At 40.9% G+C, this 16,482-nt stretch overlaps 1 protein-coding gene across 1 annotated transcript in view; it reads left to right on the top strand.

Moving 5' to 3' along the window:
• The window catches only part of TWF1 (twinfilin actin binding protein 1), a 46,035-nt gene extending 30,029 nt beyond the window's left edge, over positions 1–16,006 (top strand). The window contains exons 7-9 of the mRNA XM_075600118.1: positions 793–943; positions 3,266–3,387; positions 5,488–16,006. Coding sequence (XP_075456233.1) covers positions 793–943; positions 3,266–3,387; positions 5,488–5,658 — 444 coding nt within the window. The 3' untranslated portion in view covers positions 5,659–16,006. The remainder of the gene's footprint in view (positions 1–792; positions 944–3,265; positions 3,388–5,487) is intronic.
• Positions 16,007–16,482: the final 476 nt, after the last annotated feature.

Here is a 16,482-nt window from a genome sequence, read left to right as displayed (position 1 = left end):
TCAAACCTAGTTTTAAAAGGTTATATATAATGGAAGGAAAAACTTATAGTAAGCTATCCATTACAAGCCTGCACTTGCATACTGTACAGTGTAGATTACCAGCAGAGGGCTGAACTGATACCTGAGACATGAGATACTGTAGAACAACTTTTATTTTTTATTTTAAGGAACCCTAAAATTATACACCTCTGCCTCATTCTCCCCCACCCCCCATGTCAGTCTTCTCTTGTTTCTACCCCCCCCCCACCCCCCCCAAGCAGAACACTGAGGTAGATGCAACTGCATCTGGCCCCGAACTCTAACCCGGCTCAACTTCAGTGGTTTATTTAACCACCACAATATTAAACTAATTGTGGGTGCGGGTGAGGGCGCTGGGACTATAAGTGCCGCTATCTGATCCTGCTACCATGTGAGGACGCATCGCCATGACAATGCGACGTCACATGATGCGAGGACGGGCAAGAGGCCCCCGCGCATCACGTGATGTCGCGTCGTCAAGAAAATGCGGCTCCGGAGTAGGTAAGAGGCCCCCGTCAAACCACCTCTGCAACGAGCCCTGCGAAACTCCCAGCTGGCACTGTATGCAGGTGTAGTGTTATGGAATATGCGCAAAACATTAATGCAAATCTATAGTTCACAAGAGCGTGCTGTGGAGTTTTAGTTGAACGGAATGTCTTGCTTTGCTTTGTATATGTCAGTGACTGTCTTCATGTATTCCTGGAGAATACCGAATATCAAGTGAGACTGTCATTTTTACAGGTTTTCTTTTCACTAATACAATTTTATCCATAGGAAATAGATTTCACAAATGAAACCATTGTTTTGGCGGACACTACCAATACTGATCTAAAGGAGTTGCCGAAAAGGATTCCGAAGGATGCTGCTCGCTACCATTTCTTCCTTTATAAACACTCCCATGAAGGGGATTATTTGGAGTCTATAGGTACTGTATTTTTTCCCCCCTGCAAATTTAACAAAGCATTGCTTGTTCTAACCTAAACTACTTTGTCAGCAGATCATGACAGAGGAGGTGACGCCTATAAAAGCATATACTATCACACTATAGCACTGATAATCATTAAACAGACTTCACTAAATTAATTGGGTGATGTATCATGTTGCACATCCCTGTCAGTTTGCAGAGCTGAAACTTTTTTTTCCGTTCCACTTGATGCACAAGGCCTGACAAATGTGTGTGTTATCCATTTACTTTGTGTGTGTGTAACGGATAGTATTACGGCCTTCATCATCCTACAAAAACGTGTTGTACAGCAAAGTGCTTTTCATTTTCTGCTAAAAACTCAATTTGTATTGAAACGTGCATTCCTAGTTTTAATTCTCAAGAACCCCACTTTGGTGTCAAGATCCAGTCATTTGTAGATATAACAATACCATGCAGTCCATTAACACCACATAAGGGTTGTGGAGAAAAATTATTTATTTCACACACCCAGGTAGCAGGGACATGAACACATAATCATCAATAAAGCTATCGCTCAAACAAATTAAATATTCATGTTGGTAGGGAATATGTCTCAAACATTTAATTACAATGATGATATTGCTAACTCTCTGGGTAAGGAAATAATTTAACTTTACCATGTACTGGCCGTTACAATTAAGTAGAGTCAAGTGTGGATTTGTCCTTAACCTCTTCAGGGCTTGAGGAGCCAATACATTTAATTGCAAACAGGAGACTTGTGCAGTTCAAATCGTTGTGTTCATTCTCCGCATATACACACCCCGCATCATTATACAGCAGTGTATTCATTATAGGTTTATAGAAATATTCAGCATCATTATACAACGCAGGCAGCGCTGTTTTAATTTTTTTATCCATTGGGCACAGTGCTTGGGTCCTACGAGCCTTTCAAAGGCCTACGAAAAAGTTTGAGACCTGAAAAGAAAAAAAAATCATTGACCCAAAAATAGGAAAAGGAAACTGCAAAATCCACTTCAATAATTTTTTCATTTAATGTACTGTATTTACAAAACTTAAACATGTCACAACTCTCAAACTTCTAAATCAAAAATAATTTTTTAGTTAAATGCTTATACACTAAACAAAATGAATAAATCTTAACTCAAATTATGTTAACTTTTTGTTTGTAAAATCACTTATTATGTCTTCAAATGTAATTTCCCGCATTATATCATTTTCAATTGATAGTAGTGCAAGGGAAGGTTGTCGTTTCTGTCCAATGATCAAAGACAATTGTTTGAGTTTTGAAAAAACGCTCTCCTTTCGAACTCGTTTCGAAATGGAAAGATCTATTCTAAAAGCACAAACGGGTAAAGCACAACATGCACTAGTTCATGAGACGGCATTGCTCGTGCACATCCGGCATGATGTGGGGTGGGGCCTATGAATGCAAGAATACCTAGGGCCTAAGATCTTAAAACTGCCCTGAATGCAGGGTGTTCATTATTAGTGTATACATACTCATTCCCTCACACGTTTTCCTTGTATCTTACCCCCTCCTCCCTTCTATCTTTCTCCTCACCCTCACCCCCTCTCTTTCTTCCCCTTTTCTCCACCCGCCTCCCCCTCTTTCTTCTACCTCTCGCTCCCTCCCTCTTTCTCCCCCTCGGTTTCTCTCCCCCCCCCCCTCCTGCCCCTCTCTTTCTCCTCCCCTCTGTTTCTCTCTCCCCCTCTCTTTCTCCCCCAACCCCTCCTCCGTCTTTCTTTCTATCAATTAATAAATTAATACATTCTCATTGCTGAATGCTCATTTGTTCCTAACTATCTGTGAAATATTGATGCAGTTGATATCGCTTCTTTACTGCTTGAGATATGGCTTTAGTGAATAGTTTGATGAATACAATTGACGTTAAATGCTGGCAACTGCAATTATTTCCATCTATCAACCTAGTTAATATAACATTTTAAACTACCAGCAATAAAGTAGACCTCATTGAGTCTTGGGTTGGCGATGCTTCTTAAAAATGAAATGATAAAAGTTGAGTTTTCCCCCCAGTGCCAACTAGAAATCACCACAGCTGTTAGGTAACTTCCTTTAATGTTATGCTGGAACATATTAAAAATAAGTAAAATAAGATGGATTTGATCTTTAAGCTGAATGGGAGTGGATAGAACACATTTTCCGTCCATGCGTTTCGTCCGGAAAGAAATTGGCGTTGTGACCTCACAATATTGTATTGAAGGTAGAGGTCAGGCTGAGTTGTATTCAGCAACTTGATGCATTCTGCTTTTATAATGTTTGAATGGTTCAAGTTCTCATCATGGCATATTTTGTTTTCCCAGTGTTTCTTTATTCAATGCCTGGTTATACATGCAGTATACGAGAGCGAATGCTGTACTCGAGCTGCAAGAACCCTCTGCTACATGTGATTGAAAATCGGCTGCTGATGGAAATAGTGAAAAAGGTGAGTCGTTTCATGTTTATTCTACATCTCTCTAGACAGCCATTTTGCTTAAAAAAAAAAAAACACACAGATCAATGTTTTGTTATATTAGGAGCTCTTTACAGAGGTTTAAACATGGGGACCAAAGTGTTGATCTGTGTGTAATAATAAACTTTTGTGTGTGTGTAAATCTATCTCTTGATCGTTAGTTTCTTTATTTTTGCTGGACTTTAATTTCTATATTAAGCTCTGTATTTTATCTAGCACTTATTTCAGAAATAATTTAATGATCTCATTCTTGTGTAGATCTTGCCGTATACAGCATTATTAATGTTAGAATAATATCACATATGATCAAAGTGTAAGGCCGAGTCCATAGAAGGACAGGCCGTGCTGAGGCGTGCGGATGCTCCGCGCTGAGCCCCTGCATCCTCAATGAGGATGCCTTGAGAGGGGGCTCACGCGAGCGTCCGCAGGCGTGCTGACGAGATGGAGGTTTCAGCCGAGCGCCAAGCTGTTTTTCAGCGCGCTGTTGGCTGAAAACCTCCAATCACAGCACAGCAGTGTCGACGTCAGTGCGTCGCGGGCGTTTGGCCCAGCGACGTCACTGCCCCGCCTCCAACCACCTCCCCCCGGCTCCGATCGCGCCCGCTGGCTCGCCTGTATGGGCATGAAATCGCCCAGATTTCAGCAGGCGAGCCTCAGCGTCAGCGCGGTTCGGATCGCCTCACCCCTCTATGGCCCGGGCCTAACAATGGCATCTTTATTACACTACGTGCACTTCACTTTCCCCAAACATATATTACATATTTTATTTAAAGGTATTTTTTACAGCCTCTATTAAATTTATTTTGGTCATGAGAATGTTTGTACTAAAATAACTTGTGTTATTAGTTGATCAGTGTTTTTGTTTGTTAAGTAATTGCATTACCATAATGAGCCAGGCAGATATACCAAAAGGATAATAGGTATGTCATAAGAAAGTAAATAAAAAGTAATTAACAGTAATTTTAAAAATGTCAACGTAGCCAGTTACTTCTGGGAGATTCTTTGGTTCCAGATATGTGGAATAAATGTCCATGAGAAAAATCTCAAATGGCCAAATGTAAAAAAAGAACAAAAAACTCGTGCCCAGTAATTTTATTTTATATTTTTTGTATGTAATTTTCAATCTTAGGTTTTAGTTTGATATTTGGTTATTGATGACATAATTGCGTTATACAAAACAACAAAAGGCGTGAATTAACCATTTGTGTGTAGATACAGTAAGTGTTCACAAACAGTGTTATTATGAAAGGGATTTGGAAATTATTGTGAAAGCCAAAGGCTTTAATTATCCACACAGCAGAAGCGTGATAGGCCAGACTAGGTGAGCAGTGTTTCTAATCTGCAGTTCAATTTCTGAGTTACAGTAGAACCAGAAGTTTAATAAGGTACATTACATACATACCCACACAAACTGACCACTCTCTCTTTAGTTAACCTTGGTTCAAGGAGGTAGTAACCAATATGAATAAGACAGTAACAAATTCTATGAATAGTTAATTGTATGATTTGCCTAGTCAAATGTCTGGCAATAAATGGTTTAGTAATCATGCAAAATTCTGTAAGACCTCCTGAGGCTGCAATAGTCTTAACATTTTGGAGCTGAGGGATATACAGGCATACCCCGCTTTAAGTACACTCACTTTAAGTACACTCGCGAGTAAGTACATATCGCCCAATAGGCAAACGGCAGCTCACGCATGCGCCTGTCAGCACGTCCTAAACAGCAATACCGGCTCCCTACCTGTACCGGAGCTATAGAGACTATAGAGTTTGTTACAAATGCGTTATTTACATCAGTTATGCACGTATATAACGATTGCAGTACAGTACATGCATCCATAAGTGGGGAAAGGTAGTGCTTCACTTTAAGTACATTTTCGCTTTACATACATGCTCCGGTCCCATTGCGTACGTTAATGCGGGGTATGCCTGTACAATGTGTCTTGGTCTTCAGTGACTTGGCACTTCTATTATGCAATTGATTATATGTTTCTTGTGTACGCAAAGTATATTTTGTGTTTCTGCTTAGTCACATTTTTCCAAAAATCTGTTTTTGTAACATTTGTTCCCCAGATTGAGATAGACAACGGAGATGAGCTAACTGCGGCTTTCCTCTATGAAGAAGTTCACCCGAAGCAGCACGCACACAAACAAAATTTTGCTAAGCCGAAGGGTCCAGCTGGGAAAAGAGGCATCCGTAGACTGATTAAAGGTTCTGCAGAAGCCGAGAAGGTCAATGATTAGAATACTGTACAGCAGCCACCGCAGGTCACCTTTTGTTTAGAACTACAGGACTTAATCATTCTGTGCCTGGGTTCCTATAGGCAGAAGACATTGCCTGCATGTTTTCTCAATATAACATTCCTTCTATACAACTTCCTCCTGAAATGTTTCACCAGGTTTGCCACTTATGCACCCTCGTAGAGATAATAGGCTACCGGAGCAGTACTATTTTACTGCGTCTAAAAATTAGCAACCAATAAAACAGGATTATGTATGGAGCAGACGGCAGCAATTCTGCTTGATTTGGTCAGGCTGCTCTATATATTGTGCTCGTGAAATGTAACATTAGGCAGAGGCACAAGAAAGGATGGCTTTGCGGGCTCACAGGCACTGACCTATTTCTATTCTGTTTTGAGATTTGGATTGAATCAAGTGGTCGTATAAGTGGCATTGATGCTTTAAGTCCTATTTTAGAACATACAGTATCAGAAAAAATATACACAATCTCTAGATAAGGCCAGATTGTGAGCATTGTTTTGATAATCTTTTTGATCTATTCTAAACGAAACCAGGAGTTTCTGAAGAAAACCGTTCTTTGGAATTCTATTTCCTTTCCTGGCCTACCAGGAAGTATTTTAAAAGGGATCTCAGTTTGGTTTAAACCCTTCACTACTGGAAATGGCCTGCAATGCAAGCAATATGTCTAATAACGTGTGTGAGTGTGTGAGTGTGTGAGTGTGTGAGTGTGTGAGTGTGTGAGTGTGTGAGTGTGTGAGTGTGTGAGTGTGTGAGTGTGTGAGTGTGTGAGTGTGTGAGTGTGTGAGTGTGTGAGTGTGTGAGTGTGTGAGTGTGTGTGTTACCAGCACTCTTTATAAATAAGTCTAAATTATTTTTTTTGACAAATTAAGTCAAATAAATTAATTGAATCCTTTTATAGAGTGTGTTGGTATTCTCAATATTTGACAATATCCAGGATTACGGTACAATAATAGTAATTTTAAAGGTGTAGTGTTTCCGCTATGGATATGTAGATATATTCTATATAATCTATATCTCCAACTATAGTAGGGCCCGCTTCTCAGCCATTCAGCAGTACCGAGAAGGGGGCTGCCATGTCCGCGCATGTGCATAACAGGGGAGCGGCCGAGTTCGTGTATGCGCAGAACGGGGGAGCGGCCGAGCTTGCGCATGAGCAGAAGGGGTAGGGGAAATGGAAAATCGCTGGTGGACATAGCAAATGCTATGTTCCGCTTTTCTGCGATTTTCGCTTAATGGCGGCACCCTGGAACGGAACCCGCCGTATGAGCGGGGCCCTACCGTATATACATAAATACACATTCACCCACCCTAATGATTTAGAATAGTTACTAGATCAGTGTTTTTCAACAGGGGTTCCTATGAAACCTTGGGTTCCACAGGCATCCGTAAATGGTTCCCAGCAATTTTCATGTCATTTGAAAATTGTACCAAATACAGAAGAATTGCATCTGATCTCAGACGCGCCATTAGAGAGGGTTAGTGTTCCACAGAATTTCCCATTATAATTATAGGGTTTCTAAACCAAAAAAAGCTGAAAACCACTGTACTAGATATTAATGAGCAATACACGTCAATTGTTAACCTTACATAATTCCATATATTATTATTTTATTTTATTTTTTATCTCTGCACACTTCCATTATCTTTTTGTTCTAAAACTTAACACATCTTTTGTAAAAATGTAATCCTGGAGTTTGTGATTGCCTGGTGCAACTACATCCGCACACACAGGGTTATTTATCAATGCCTTCCTGGTGCAATTGTTCTGCAAAAACGACACTCCATTTACTAAAGATTAAAAAAACTTCCTTTTAATATATTTGGTGTGATTTTTACAACAGGGAGGCTTTGATGAATGCACATCTACTGAGTTGTGTATAGGACTGATTCAAAACATTGCTTGAAATGTTTCCTAGAAATGGGTCCCTCGGTTGCTAAGAAATCTAAATCCGTATAATTACTGTACATAATGTTACATTAAATCAAATAGGTACATTGATTTAAAAAAAAATTGTGACTTTGCAGATAATGCATTCTCTATGTTGCCTGTACAATACGTTCTCCACAATGGCATGCATTTTATAACAGAGCATATGATAAAAGTCGTCGGTTTGTATAACAAGGCAAGTCTTCCATAGTTCACCAAAGGTTTTTATCAGATACAAAAATGTATTTTTGATGGACAATGTTTCTACAAATCACTTTTCAGATTTGCATTTTGGTCCGAGTGAATCGGAGTTAATGCGTTCTTGTTTACCCCCCCTAGCAAAGCATTGTTTGAGCCCTCTGACTCTGTATGAGTTAATTGAGCATTATCTTACTTCTAACCCAGCGCTGGCCAACTCCAGTCCTCAAGGGCCACCAACAGGTCAGGTTTTCAGGATATCCCTGCTTCAACACAGATGGCTGCTGGTGACTGAAACACCTGTGCTGAAGCGGGGATATCCTGAGAACATGACCTTGAGGACTGGATTTGTCCACCGCTGTTCCATCCATATTAAATAGAGGGATTAGTTTAAACAAAATACAGTACCAGCTCAGGAAGTTAAACGGTGAAGCAGATTTTATGAGGCATTCTAACCCATCACTGCCAGGTGCTGCAGTACTTTCGGGGATCGCTGCCACTTAATCGCTCAGGTAGTGATAATGTGGTTGTGATCTTTGTTTAATGTGGAGTATAGTGGGTTGCTGCTTTAAAATTGTAAAGTCAGCGTTTGAAATGATTTCTGTAAAAATATAGTAATCAGCAGTTTGTTGACATTCACTGACATGTCCCAAGCAAATTTCACATTGAATACAAAGTTTGTTTTGTAGTTTTAAAGCGTTGCATCTTACTCCAACAGGGCCTACAAATCATCAGTGTGTGCACACGTGGATATAAAGAGCAGGAACCTATTTCTGCACAATTTGCACAATTCTAACACTAATGCAGTGGTACAAATGACTCGCACTTTACCCAATCTTGCTTTTAATTAGGGCATAGCTAACAATAATGGACCTTCCTCTACAAAGGGTTGGTATAGTACTTGTTTGGCTGCTCTCAACCAAAGCTGCAATGGATCAGTGTTCTATACAGTGCAAGTCGTACTACTGTTACATCCCTGTGCTGCTGTTAAAATATTATGTAGGATTTCTGCAATTTACAGGTTGCTTTTCTAAATTAGAAATATGTAGTCTGTTTTTTCATTGTTTTTTTTTCAATAAGCACTGAGAAATGGAAAATCGTGTTCAACGCATAGATTTACACCATGACCTCTGCATTAAAGGAAACATTCAACAGAACTTGTGTTGGCGTTAAAGAATCATAAAAATAGGTTACAGAATTTGTAGATTAGCTTGGAAAAAAAGCCTATTTGTCTTTAAACTGTTTACCACGATTTAACATCTACATTTTCTAAACTAAAACATAGTTTTCAATATCTTTGGTCTGTACCATATGTTGCACATTGCAGTGATCTCTTGAGAATTTAAATGTAGAGCTTAGTTGCACAATTTTCATAAAGCATTTAACATCAACGGTTTGGAAATCCATTAAAGCAAAGTATGAATGTGGCTTAGGTTAGTGCTCCCGGTTAAAGCAAAGTATTGCATGAAAAAATGCACTATATATTGTGTGCATTAAGAAAATGATGCGTATGCTAGCACTTGTTTTAATAGAGCTACTGTACGTTCATTTTGCATCAAATATCGCATACGTGTTGGCACAATGCATCATGTTAACGGAAGCATTAATGTCTGCTACATCTGAACACTGATGGCATTTCAATACCTTTTTACAAGTACTGTATCTATGGATGTAGTTTTAACATCTGTTTTCGGTAGAATTTTTAATAAACACCGGTCTTTCCCAATCCACATTTTAATGCTTGTGAATGCAGAAGTGGTGAAAATGAAGTTTGATCGTTTTTGTGTTTGTTTTCTCTGAACTCTAGTGGTATTTTGTACCAATTTTGCAATTTAGCCCCAAATCTGTATGTCGGTAAACCCATTCATGAATATATGGCTCTCGCAGGAGATTGGGAAGAGGGAAGAACTGCAAGTGACCAATGCAGTTTGGGCTGCTGAAAAACAAACCCTTAAGTTAACACTACAGAACTACAGCAAACTTATTTTGTTATTTTCCTAAAGGTGGAATGCAAAAAGACTAACTTTAATTTTTTGACAGATCTAAAAAAGTGTGCAGTTCATGTCTCCTGAATACACATTACATGATCCACTTAGTTGCATACTTTACATCTAGTGAAAAAGGTTCATCTTCCCTTGTGTACAAATATAATTTTTATTTGGTGATTTTCGATAACACACATGCTAATACTGTAGTAGCTGTTTTACAGTTTTGTTCCTGTTTACTTTTGTTTTTACTAAATATTCACTTATTTCTGTTTTTTATTTCATTCAAACATACTGTTATTGAGGATAATTGTGCTGGATCAATATTTAAATGTTTGCTCTTACAAATGGTATTTAAAAGCTCGATCAGTTAAATTTAGTTTTATTTGTATAGAGGAGTAAACCATAATGAAATTGTGATCACATTTTGAAACGTTTAATATGGTAATTAATCCAGTACTTCATCAGTGCTAAACTTGGTCCACTTTCAGAACAGTTTTTTTCCCTTTTAAAACAAACTGTATACTGGCCATATTAAATATCAAACTTTTTGCCCGAGGGCAAAAGTCAGGTATAATGTGATGTAAAACCCCACCACGCAGTCCCACTGCAGAGAGGAAGTATAATGTGATGTAAAACCGCACCACGCAGTCCCACTGCAGAGAGGAAGTATAATGTGATGTAAAACCCCACCACGCAGTCCCACTGCAGAGAGGAAGTATAATGTGATGTAAAACCCCACCACGCAGTCCCACTGCAGAGAGGAAGTATAATGTAATGTAAAACCCCACCACGCAGTCCCACTGCAGAGAGGAAGTATAATGTGATGTAAAACCCCACCACGCAGTCCCACTGCAGAGAGGAAGTATAATGTGATGTAAAACCCCACCACGCAGTCCCACTGCAGCGAGGAAGTATAATGTGATGTAAAACCCCACCACGCAGTCCCACTGCAGAGAGGAAGTATAATGTGATGTAAAACCCCACCACGCAGTCCCACTGCAGAGAGGAAGTATAATGCGATGTAAAACCCCACCACGCAGTCCCACTGCAGAGAGGAAGTATAATGTGATGTAAAACCCCACCACGCAGTCCCACTGCAGAGAGGAAGTATAATGTGATGTAAAACCCCACCACGCAGTCCCACTGCAGAGAGGAAGTATAATGTGATGTAAAACCCCACCACGCAGTCCCACTGCAGAGAGGAAGTATAATGTGATGTAAAACCCCACCACGCAGTCCCACTGCAGAGAGGAAGTATAATGTAATGTAAAACCCCACCACGCAGTCCCACTGCAGAGAGGAAGTATAATGTGATGTAAAACCCCACCACGCAGTCCCACTGCAGAGAGGAAGTATAATGTGATGTAAAACCCCACCACGCAGTCCCACTGCAGAGAGGAAGTATAATGCGATGTAAAACCCCACCACGCAGTCCCACTGCAGAGAGGAAGTATAATGTGATGTAAAACCCCACCACGCAGTCCCACTGCAGAGAGGAAGTATAATGTGATGTAAAACCCCACCACGCAGTCCCACTGCAGAGAGGAAGTATAATGTGATGTAAAACCCCACCACGCAGTCCCACTGCAGAGAGGAAGTATAATGTGATATAAAACCTCACCACGCAGTCCCACTGCAGCGAGGAAGTATAATGTGATATAAAACCTCACCACGCAGTCCCACTGCAGAGAGGAAGTATAATGTGATATAAAACCTCACCACACAGTCCCACTGCAGAGAGGAAGTATAATGTGATGTAAAACCTCACCACGCAGTCCCACTGCAGAGAGGAAGTATAATGTGATATAAAACCTCACCACACAGTCCCACTGCAGAGAGGAAGTATAATGTGATGTAAAACCCCACCACGCAGTCCCACTGCAGAGAGGAAGTATAATGTGATGTAAAACCCCACCACGCAGTCCCACTGCAGAGAGGAAGTATAATGTGATGTAAAACCCCACCACGCAGTCCCACTGCAGAGAGGAAGTATAATGTGATATAAAACCTCACCACACAGTCCCACTGCAGAGAGGAAGTATAATGCGATGTAAAACCCCACCACGCAGTCCCACTGCAGAGAGGAAGTATAATGCAATGTAAAACCCCACCACGCAGTCCCACTGCAGAGAGGAAGTATAATGTGATGTAAAACCCCACCACGCAGTCCCACTGCAGAGAGGAAGTATAATGTAATGTAAAACCCCACCAGACAGTCCCACTGCAGAGAGGAAGTATAATGTGATGTAAAACCTCACCACGCAGTCCCACTGCAGAGAGGAAGTATAATGTGATGTAAAACCCCACCACGCAGTCCCACTGCAGAGAGGAAGTATAATGCGATGTAAAACCCCACCACGCAGTCCCACTGCAGAGAGGAAGTATAATGCGATGTAAAACCCCACCACGCAGTCCCACTGCAGAGAGGAAGTATAATGTGATGTAAAACCCCACCACGCAGTCCCACTGCAGAGAGGAAGTATAATGTGATATAAAACCTCACCACACAGTCCCACTGCAGAGAGGAAGTATAATGCGATGTAAAACCCCACCACGCAGTCCCACTGCAGAGAGGAAGTATAATGTGATGTAAAACCCCACCACGCAGTCCCACTGCAGAGAGGAAGTATAATGTGATGTAAAACCCCACCACGCAGTCCCACTGCAGAGAGGAAGTATAATGCGATGTAAAACCCCACCACGCAGTCCCACTGCAGAGATGAAGTATAATGCGATGTAAAACCCCACCACGCAGTCCCACTGCAGAGAGGAAGTATAATGTAATGTAAAACCCCACCACGCAGTCCCACTGCAGAGAGGAAGTATAATGTGATGTAAAACCTCACCACGCAGTCCCACTGCAGAGAGGAAGTATAATGTGATGTAAAACCCCACCACGCAGTCCCACTGCAGAGAGGAAGTATAACGTGATGTAAAACCCCACCACGCAGTCCCACTGCAGCGAGGAAGTATAATGTAATGTAAAACCCCACCACGCAGTCCCACTGCAGAGAGGAAGTATAATGTGATATAAAACCTCACCACACAGTCCCACTGCAGAGAGGAAGTATAATGTTATGTAAAACCCCACCACGCAGTCCCACTGCAGAGAGGAAGTATAATGTGATGTAAAACCCCACCACGCAGTCCCACTGCAGAGAGGAAGTATAATGTTATGTAAAACCCCACCACGCAGTCCCACTGCAGAGAGGAAGTATAATGCGATGTAAAACCCCACCACGCAGTCCCACTGCAGAGAGGAAGTATAATGCGATGTAAAACCCCACCACGCAGTCCCACTGCAGAGAGGAAGTATAATGCGATGTAAAACCCCACCACGCAGTCCCACTGCAGAGAGGAAGTATAATGCGATGTAAAACCCCACCACGCAGTCCCACTGCAGAGAGGAAGTATAATGCAATGTAAAACCCCACCACACAGTCCCACTGCAGAGAGGAAGTATAATGTAATGTAAAACCCCACCACGCAGTCCCACTGCAGAGAGGAAGTATAATGTGATGTAAAACCCCACCACGCAGTCCCACTGCAGAGAGGAAGTATAATGTAATGTAAAACCCCACCACGCAGTCCCACTGCAGAGAGGAAGTATAACGTGATGTAAAACCCCACCACGCAGTCCCACTGCAGAGAGGAAGTATAACGTGATGTAAAACCCCACCACGCAGTCCCACTGCAGAGAGGAAGTATAATGTGATGTAAAACCCCACCACGCAGTCCCACTGCAGAGAGGAAGTATAATGTAATGTAAAACCCCACCACGCAGTCCCACTGCAGAGAGGAAGTATAATGTGATGTAAAACCCCACCACGCAGTCCCACTGCAGAGAGGAAGTATAATGTGATATAAAACCTCACCACACAGTCCCACTGCAGAGAGGAAGTATAATGTAATGTAAAACCCCACCACGCAGTCCCACTGCAGAGAGGAAGTATAACGTGATGTAAAACCCCACCACGCAGTCCCACTGCAGAGAGGAAGTATAATGTGATGTAAAACCCCACCACACAGTCCCACTGCAGAGAGGAAGTATAACGTGATGTAAAACCCCACCACGCAGTCCCACTGCAGAGAGGAAGTATAATGCGATGTAAAACCCCACCACGCAGTCCCACTGCAGAGAGGAAGTATAATGTAATGTAAAACCCCACCACGCAGTCCCACTGCAGAGAGGAAGTATAATGTGATGTAAAACCCCACCACGCAGTCCCACTGCAGCGAGGAAGTATAATGTGATGTAAAACCCCACCACGCAGTCCCACTGCAGAGAGGAAGTATAATGTGATGTAAAACCTCACCACGCAGTCCCACTGCAGAGAGGAAGTATAATGTGATGTAAGACCGCATCACGCAGTCCCACTGCAGAGAGGAAGTATAATGTGATGTAAGACCGCATCACGCAGTCCCACTGCAGAGAGGAAGTATAATGTGATGTAAAACCCCACCACGCAGTCCCACTGCAGAGAGGAAGTATAATGCGATGTAAAACCTCACCACACAGTCCCACTGCAGAGAGGAAGTATAATGTGATGTAAAACCCCACCACGCAGTCCCACTGCAGAGAGGAAGTATAATGTAATGTAAAACCCCACCACGCAGTCCCACTGCAGAGAGGAAGTATAATGTGATGTAAAACCTCACCACACAGTCCCACTGCAGAGAGGAAGTATAATGTGATGTAAAACCCCACCACGCAGTCCCACTGCAGAGAGGAAGTATAATGTAATGTAAAACCCCACCACGCAGTCCCACTGCAGAGAGGAAGTATAAAGCACCAATGAATTTGAAGCCGTGCAGAAAACATCTCAGAATTACCTTTCTTTAGGAATGTTACTTGAGGATCGTGCCTGGTATTTGAATATGCCCGGCTGTATTATTTGGAAATTACCGTATCTTCTGCATCTGATCAGCGGATTTTCTCTCTCTTGCTAGATTTTTCATGCAATATTTTTTTGTTTAAATAGGAGTTTGAATCTATTTGTAGTGCCTGTTCAGGCTACATAACAGGAATTATATTTTTTATTAGAATGTTGTTTTCATAAAAAGCCTGCATCATAAGTTAATTTCTATGACAATTATGCAATTTTAAGATACTGGAATAATCTTCTGCAATAATATTGCAGTGTTACATACGCACAGTTAAGAATAATTTGACAATCCAACTTTAACCTGAACCTTTTTCAAACCATATCTGCAGAGTACCTGGCATTAAACATTTTGCTGTATATACAGACTGAGTACATCAGTATTGGTTGAGACTTTTTTTTATTTAGACTACCAATTAATATAAGACAAGCTTTCGAGCATGCTCTCCATCAGGTTAAGCAATTCTGAATTGCTGACCTCAGGAAGAGAGATCTCTCAAAAGCTGGTCTTATAGTATCAATTGTTAATCTAAATAAAAAAAAAGGTATCACCCAATACTGAAGTACTCATTTTGTCTGCATGATCGCAACTGGGCTAACACGGCTATTTCTACTTAATTCATGTTGTGCGTACTGTATATACAAGAGTTCTGGTCAGAACGGGAAATAGGTTTTGGTTTTTAAACTAGTCGCCTTATTAGCAGGTATAACTATACTTCAAGTTCTTTTAACCTGCAAAACTGGCAAAAGAGGAGCACCACATTTATCAACAAAAAAAAAATTGCTTCCTGTGGGAGTCTTTTTCTTTGACTCAATGTGGTGTTTTCTTGAAAGCAGTATTGCAGGATTTGTGCAGCCTGGTGACTTCCGTGAATCACTTCCGTGAATCGCTCCCGTGGGTCTTAGCAGTATATTTGTGGTGCTAAGCCACTCCTGCCTGCAGGGAGATGCAGAGATTTCTTGTTTTGTATTTCCTATCCAAATTAGATTATTTCAGTGAACAAAATGTGCTGAGCGCTGTTGATGAGCATTTTAGAATATCAGTTCTGTCTTAAGTAGTCTTTAGCATTTCAAATGCAAATAGAAAGATATTTCTGGTATTTTGGCATAAAAAATGTCTTGGGATGCAAAGAAAATTATTTTTGAAAAGTCAGATTGTTAAAATGTTACTTAATAAAATATAGTATCAACAGCTGAGTCTGGGTACTGTACTTGTGAAAATCCACTATCCTGATCTACAGCTGTTTTTACTTAACTGTAATGATTTTGAATGTGGGTTTTTTATAAACTGTATCTTCAGATTTTTTGTTTAAATTAAAAAAAAATATCAATTGGTTGTGGTCTTATTTTGTACAAGTGTACGTGTTTGCATATGTCCATATGCGTGATATTTTAAGGAAAATATTTGATATTGAAAAATGCTAGTATTGTTTTAGTATTGATTTTCTTTCATTGCTGCAGCCAGATCACAGATTAGTGAAGGTTAAATTTAAAGCGAGAGCTTTAAAAATGGCTATCCTGCCCCAAATATTTACCATAGTTCTTTAATAATAGTGCTAGAGAAAAATACTGGGTGCTACATCCCACTTAAATCTCTCCTCAACCTGAAGAGGATGCATCATCTTTCCCAGACCTGCTTCAGAATATCCATGTATCCTTTGGATTCCATGGAAATATTGCTGCAGAATGCCCAGATGTTTAAAAGGGAGGAAGAAAAAAACAATGAAGCCTGCTCCAACTGTGTGTGTTCATTTTCTCTATCTGTCCCCTTTTACCTCTTGGTCCTGGTTTCATCTTTGCTTCATGTAAT

Source organism: Ascaphus truei, chromosome 5, assembly GCF_040206685.1.
Source record: "Ascaphus truei isolate aAscTru1 chromosome 5, aAscTru1.hap1, whole genome shotgun sequence".
Taxonomy (NCBI): domain Eukaryota; kingdom Metazoa; phylum Chordata; class Amphibia; order Anura; family Ascaphidae; genus Ascaphus; species Ascaphus truei.
Note: the sequence above shows the minus strand (reverse complement) of the source record. Positions and strands in the feature narration are given on the sequence as shown.